Source organism: Rhodotorula paludigena (genome assembly GCF_050403205.1).
Source record: "Rhodotorula paludigena JCM10292 DNA, Rt_paludigena_JCM10292v1_ctg48, whole genome shotgun sequence".
NCBI lineage: Eukaryota > Fungi > Basidiomycota > Microbotryomycetes > Sporidiobolales > Sporidiobolaceae > Rhodotorula > Rhodotorula paludigena.
Window position 1 is genome coordinate 153458 of NW_027481410.1, and position 7120 is coordinate 160577.

At 65.8% G+C, this 7120-nt stretch overlaps 2 protein-coding genes across 2 annotated transcripts; one reads left to right on the forward strand and one right to left on the reverse strand.

The window, feature by feature from the left end:
• Positions 1-13: 13 nt before the first annotated feature.
• JCM10292_007106 (uncharacterized protein) lies at positions 14-3433 on the forward strand (the record flags this gene model as incomplete). Its single annotated transcript, XM_076651294.1, has 6 exons — positions 14-1626; positions 1703-1881; positions 1947-2198; positions 2263-2537; positions 2604-2899; positions 2962-3433. The coding sequence occupies 6 exons, from the start codon at positions 14-16 to the stop codon at positions 3431-3433; spliced, it is 3087 nt and encodes a 1028-aa protein (XP_076503212.1).
• Positions 3434-3638: 205 nt separating this feature from the next.
• JCM10292_007107 (uncharacterized protein) lies at positions 3639-5359 on the reverse strand (the record flags this gene model as incomplete). Its single annotated transcript, XM_076651295.1, has 2 exons — positions 3639-5224; positions 5323-5359. The coding sequence occupies 2 exons, from the start codon at positions 5357-5359 to the stop codon at positions 3639-3641; spliced, it is 1623 nt and encodes a 540-aa protein (XP_076503213.1).
• Positions 5360-7120: the final 1761 nt, after the last annotated feature.

Sequence of the window (7120 nt, forward strand, 5' to 3'; positions counted from 1 at the left end):
GTCCCCGCCGGACATGCTCGTTCTCCTCGTCCTGCCGCTCTGGGCTGTGGGGGCACTCGCGCAGTCTGCAGGAGCGTGCTCGAACTACGGCACCGCCCTGAGCAACGGCACGTGCCAGTGTCCGGCCGGCTTTTCGTCCTCGTCCGACTGCACCGTCGCCACCTGCGACAATCCGCTCGTACCGACACGAGACCGCCAGCTCTTCTCGACGGTGCTATCGGGTAATGCCAGCGCAGGGTGCGCGCGCCAGTGCTCGGACGGCTTCGATGGCCCGAACTGCAACGTTTGCTCGAGCGACATGGCCTGCTCGTCCGCCCTCGCCGACCGCAATGGAGCCGCCTCGTCCACCTCGAGTTCGAGCGGAACCGCCCTGACGGATGGTCTCGGCGAGCCCGTGTGCAGCCGCGGCGCATGGTCCTGGACCGAAGGCTTCGCATCGTGCCAAGTTGTCAACCCGACGCTGCAGTCCGTCTTCAGCGGCTCGACAACTCTCACCATCCAGAAGACGGTCGATCCGTCGCAGGCGTTGACGAATGCCGAGGGGCCCGACGGAACCATGACCGCGCAACTCTGGTACGCCCCCTCGAGCGGCAACACGACGATCGTCGAACAATTCTTCTGCGCCGCCGACTCGTGCGTCCAGTCCAACTCGACCAGCTCGGCCGCGCAGACGGAGCAGGTCGACTGGACGTGCCAGAATCTGCGGTGCACCTGCATTGCCGGCACCGAGTTCTGCGGCGCACCGGGCGCGCCGCTCGACCTGACGACGACGATCAACGACCTCTCGGCGACGCTCTCGATCACGTGCGACGCGGCAACGGGAACAGAGTGCGCCTTCAAGCAGCAGACGCTGCGCACGCTCTTCGGCGCGAGTGGGCTCGCCCTATCTGGGTGCCAATGGGGCGAGTGCGTCCTTCCGTCGACGATCAACTCGCTCGCCTCGTCGCTCTCGGGCAGCACCACTTCCGATGGCGGTGGCAACGATCTCAGCGGCGGCGTCATCGCTGGCCTTGCAGTCCTCGGCGGATTCGTCGTTGCCCTGCTCATCCTCCTCGGGCTCGGACTCGTCAACCAGCGGAGAGCCCGCCGGCGCCTGCGCGCGAAGGAGGAGCTCCTCGCGGGAGCAGGCGCGGCCGGCAGCGCCGCCTCGTACGAAGGCAAGGACGAGGTCCCGCCCGTTCACCCGTCAAGCCCCGTCGGCGTCCACTTCTCGAACCTTTCGTACATTCTCCCGGCATGCCCCTCATCGTGGCCGCTCTCTCTCCTCTCTCGCGCGCCGAAGCAAGACCGCACGATCCTCTCGTCCCTGAGCGCCTCGATCCCAGGCGGGTCGTTCTGCGCTGTGCTCGGCCCGTCGGGCAGCGGCAAGACGTCACTCGTCGACCTGCTCGCCGGCGTGCGCAAGACAGGCTATCGCACTGGCTCCATTGAGCTCATGCGCGGCGCGAGTCAATATGCTGGCGGCGAGGCGGGCGCGCCGATGGCCATCGTCGAGAAGGAGCGCGAGGCGATCCGGATTGGGTACGTGGACCAGCACGATGTGCTGTCCGAGACGAGCTCCGTCAAAGAGGCAATTGCGTTCGCGGCGGAGATGAAGCTCGGCGAGGTCTCGAGGGAGAAGAAGCGGTGCGTCCGTTTGCATGGTCGGAGTCGCTCACACGCGGGTCTTAGCGAGACTGACTATCTCCTCGGCTTCCGACAGCGAGCGCGTCTTCGAGGTCATGACCCAGCTCGGGCTCGTCGACATCGCCGACAGCTACATCGGCACGGTTGAAGGGACGGGTCGAAGGGGCATCAGCGGAGGTGAGCGAAGGAGGGTCAGCATCGCGCTCGAGCTGGTCGCGCACCCTTCGATCCTCATCCTTGATGAACCGACGTCAGGTAATTTGCCTCTCTGTTGCTCCTCCTCGTCAACGAGCGCCAACTGACTCGCACGCTTCCCGTAGGTCTCGACTCGACATCTGCACTGCGCATCCTGACCTCGCTCAAAGCGCTCACGGTCGCCACACCTTCCCGTCCGGCGACGACTGTGATCGTGACCATCCACCAGCCGTCGTCGCAGTTATGGCACAAGTTCGACGACGTGCTCGTGCTTGGCCAGGGCGGCGGGCAGCTTTACTGGGGCAAGGCGGCCGAGGTCAGCGGGTGGTGGGAGGGCAAGGGCGTGAGGTGTCCGGACGGGTGGAACCCGGCAGACTGTGAGTCTGAGAGACTGAGTCCTCCCGGGTTTGTGATTGAAGTTGACGCCATCGAATTCGACAGTCCTCCTCGACCTCGCAACGTCTCCTCCTCCCGACTTTCTCCCTCTCCGACCCTCGATTGCGCCTCGCAAATCTTCCGTTGTCACACCGCTCGAACAGCTTCCCGGCGATTCGCAGCTACCGCGTCGCCGCTCGTCCGCTATCCCGACGATGCTCCTGCGCAACGACAACCTTCACGCAGGTGTCGACCGAACGCCGCAGGCCACGGCGCTGACCCAGGTTGAGGCCCTGTTCTTGCGCGAGGGCAGGAACCTGATTCGGGACCGGACGTTGCTGGTGCGTCCCGGGACCCCTCGCCCGGTTGAGAAGGCCGCGTCTGACTGGCTCGTCCCGCTCCTCCAGCTCATGCACAACCTCGTCCTGCCACTCGTCGCCCTGTTCGTCGGCGGCATGTACTACCAGGTCAACGAGTCGATCGGCGGATTCCAGTCGCGCGTCGGCGCTCTCTTCTTTAGCGGCTGCTTGGTCGCGTTTGCGTCGCTTTCGGCGCTGTCCAACTTTTCGCGCGCGAAACGCCTCTTCATCCGCGAGCGTGGCCAGGCGTACTACCATTCTCTGGCATGGCTTGCGACCGAGGTTGTCCTCGACATCGTGCCGTTGCGACTTGTCCCGACAATCCTCCTCAGCGTCATCGTCTAGTGCGTTCAATTTCTCTTCATCTTTCCAAGAGCCCAAGGACTGACGATGTACGGGTTCGCAGCTGGATGGTCGGCCTCGCCGCTTCCGCCGCGGCCTTCTTCAAGTTCCTCCTCATCCTCGTCCTCTTCAGCATCTGCATGACGACGTGGCAGTTCCTCCTCGCGGCGCTCATCGACGACGTCGGCTCGGCCATCCTCATCTCGTCCGTCGTCATCCTGTTCGAGATGGCCTTCGCCGGCTTCTTCGTCAACCTCTCGTCGATCCCGCCCGTCCTCCGCTGGCTCCAGTGGCTCGCGCCGCTCAAGTACGCGCTCGAAGCCGTCACCGTCAACGAGGTCGGCGCCGGGCTCATGATTGTCGACCAGCTCGCCGGCGCGCGCGTGCAGATCTCGGCAGAGATCATCATGCAGACCCTGTTTGGGTTCGAGCAGTCCGCGTACTACCGCGACGTGCTCGTCTTGTTTGCCTTCATCGCCGGCTTCGCGATTCTTCTAGTTTTGTTTGTCCTCCTCAGGCTGCGCGAAATGCGCTGAGCGGTCCTCTCATCGCTTTCCTCGTCTCCTCCCGGGTTCTGTTGTAGCTTCTGAGCGTCATCTGGATCAATAATGCGGTTATGCAGAGTGGCAATCGGGCTGAACAACAGTGTGAGCCTCCGGGAAGTGAGCCGTCTAGTCCTACAACACCGTCAAGAAAGCGTCTCACTCGAGTACCGTCTGTCCCCTCGTCTCCGCTCTCTCTTTACTCGTCCGCCTCCCACTCGACTCCGCTCGCGCCAGGCCCGACAAACCGGCCCTTCTCGGGCGTACTCGGCGTGACGCACACCGTCGGCGCCGTGCGCAGCTTGCGCGTGCGCGGGTCGACAAAGCTCCTCTGCTTCGTGATGACCCTCGCGCCTCTCGGGCGCGCGCCACCCCTCCCTTGCTGCTGCGGCTGCTGCGAGGCGAAGACAGGCTGCGGCGGCGGAGGCGGGAGGATCGCCGCGAAGGGGTCGAACGGGGGAAACGCCGCACTGGGCGAGTCGAGGGGGCTCTCGTCCTGCTCGAGCGCGAACGCCGCGCGGTCGGGCGACGGAGGCGCCATCCACGCGAGCGGGAGGGCGCGGCTACCGTGCGTCGACGAGGGCGCGCCGGGACGGAACGGGTCGTCGTCTTCCCGCTCGGCATCCGAGTCGTACAGGCGGTACTCCTGCTCGATCGTAGGCTCGTACGGCGCGTGTTCCGATTGGAAGAGCAGCGTCGGTTCGCCCTCCTCCTCCTCCTCGTCCGCGGAGTAAGGGAATGCGTCTCCCTCGTCGCTCTCGCTGCGCCCGCGCCTCCGACGTGCAAGGTGCGGGTCAAACAGCGGGCTGAGCGGTTCGGCCGAAGGGTCTGCCGCGGCGTCGTGCTTGAGCAGGAGGTCGCGCAGGACGGCCGCAGCAGAGGCGCTAGGCGGCTGGGGCGGAGGAAGCGGTGGCGGATCGGACGGGAGAGGCGGGGCGGGGGAGAAGAGGGAGAGGCCGAGCGGGTTGCGCAGCGTCGCGGATGAGGCGGACTTGCGCAGGGAGGAGGCGAGACGAGAGCGGAAGGAGCTGGTGGAGGAGGACAATGCTGGCGAGGGCGGGAAGGCGGAAGGAGACGAGAGGGCTGAGGAAAGACCGGCTCGAAAGGCGTCGTGGTCCGACAGGACGCTGGAGGCATTGTCGTGCGGCATGGAGCGATGAGACTCGACGGGTACGGGCGCGATGCTCGCGCTCGACGATACGCGTCGCAGCAAGCGCGGCGCTTTGAGCGTCGCAACCGACTGCGCCGCCCTCAACCGCGGCGAGGGGCAACTCGCCGCCGCTGCCGGCTCGTACGCGAGCGTCGGCAGTGCGTCCAGGTCGGCCTGGTCGTACCCAGACGTGCGCAGCAGCCGCGGCGCCGCCGCCTTGCCCGACAGCTCGACACCCGCGGCGCTCGACTCGCTCGCCGACGTCTCCCATGTCGCGCTCGTCGACGCGGGCGAGTCGGTCCATGTGGCGCGGTCGCTCGTCGTCAGGCGCGAGAAAGAGGAAGAAGCGGTTGACGCCCTGGACGACAGGAGCGAGGCGCGGTCTTCGTCTGCTTCGCGTCGCCGCCGCAGCGCTTCGCGCACGAGCCGCGAGACGTCCTCTGCTGTCTGCGGCAGCGGTTGCGCTGGCTCGGCGGGCGTCGGCGAAGAGGAGGCGCCGTACCACCGGCGCCAGGTGAAGAAGCCGTCGTTCGAGGACGAATCGCTGCCGAGGCGCGGGGAGAGATCAAAGACGGAGCGGGCCTTGCGCAGGGGCGGGTCGGGCGAGACGGAAGGCATGGCGATTCGGTGCCAAGCTGTGGGTTGGACGCATCAGCTTTGCCCGGCACGGTGCAGATGGTGGGATGCTCCCGCACGAAGAGGTTGAGGGAGACCTTGGCGAAATTGCACGGACGCAGGACGCGGCAGTGCCGACTGTACGAAGCGAGCATGAGCTCAGCGCATCCCGAGATCGGCACAGCGCACCCGTCTCGCGTGCGTATGCGCGACGAGGCGCATGCGAGTTGCGAGTCGCGGAGAAAGAACGCACAGAGTCGCCGCTCGGACCTCGTAGCGCCAGACGCCTAGCACGCAGGCGTTCCCAAGGGCACTCAGGAGCTCGCCAAACAGACGGTCAACCGCTCTGCGGCGAGGATGCAGTGTCGACAGGAGAGCGCAGCCGGTCGAGGAGGTTTGATGAGGAGCGCACCGCCGCTGAGGCTGCGAGCGCTCAGGGCAGGTACCGTACAGGCTTGCACACAGCCTCGAGCGCGTACTGGGCCTGCCGAGGGAGCGAAAGACGCGAGGGACGAGGCGAATGTCCTCTCACGACTTCCCACGAGAAGCATGGCCGCGGAATTGCATTCCTCTCGCAACCTTGCTTTCGCCATCTTTCTTGCTGAGCAGGTGACTTGCGCTCTGCGCGACCAATGCTTCGGATTGACCAAGGGGCGAGAGAGAGAAGATCGCAACACGATGACCTGCGAGGTCGGCCAGCAATCCACTCCGCCTCACCAGTCTCCTGTCCCGCCCTACTCGTCTCCGTTCGACCCACGGATCGCACCGCTGCATACCCATCGCACGGAGCGTCAAGCGCGGTAGACTCCGCCTACGGCGCGAGACAGAGACGAACGCGTGAACCACGACCCGAGCCCGGCCCTGCCGCTGGCGACGCGCCGACTCAGGGCCTTCAGTAGAACTCGGCGTCGAAAAGACTGCCAGCAGAAGCAAGGAGGCGGTGTCCCTTGGACGGTCCGAACCGCGCGGGTCGGGGAGAGCAAGTCCTTCAAAAAGCAAGAGACGGAGCCGCGAGCGGTCCCGTCGGGAGCGGGGATAGCGAAGCAGGATTTCGCGCGCTCTGGTAGGAGCATTGAGCATGTAACTCAGACGAGCTCGAGCGGGAGCGATGAGCTTGGGCGAGCTGGTCGGGTCGAAGCGAGGCGTAGGGGTTGAGCTCCGCCAGGCAGAGCGAACGAGGCGCGCACGGGAAAGTGGGAGGACAGACCTACCGAAGCTTCGTGAGCCATGAGGGCAAGGCGGAGGTAGAGCTTGGATGCTTGCGGGTTGCTTGAGTGCTTGACAGCTTGAGAGCTTGAGACCGAGCGCGCTCTCTTGTGTGCAAGAATCGACGAGCCTCGACCGGTTCGCCTCTACCGCTGCACGCAGGCTGGACGACTTGACAAGCGATTTTCTTGACTTTTGAGTCTTGTGTGCGATGAGAGGCTTGGAAGGACGAGGGAGGGAAGGACGGTACGACAAGCTGGACACGGGTAGAAGGCTTCACGCTTTTGACGCGGACTCTTGCTTTTTGGACAGGCTTGGTGCAGGCTTGAAATGCGGCGGATGGGAGGGTCGACAAGCGTGGCCGGAAGTAGAGGACGAAGGGAGGGAAAAAGCGACTCTTGCACCGACGACCATCACGACGCCCGACTCTTGCAGCCCCTTCAACGCCTCGTCGCTCAACTCTTCATACGCGCTCCGCCGTCGTGCGCCTAGAAGCGCGCTCAGTAGTCCCTCGGCGGCGCGGCGCCGTCGTCGCGCGGCGGGAGCGGCGACCTCCTCGGCGAGTCGTCGCGCCTCCTCGGCGCCGGGCTCCTGCTGCGCTCACGCTCGCGGCCATAGTCGTCGTCGCGGCGGCTGCCGCGGTCGCGCGACCGCGAGCGCTCCCTGCGCGGCGGGGGCGGGGGCGAGCGCGAGCGCGAGCGGTACCGCCC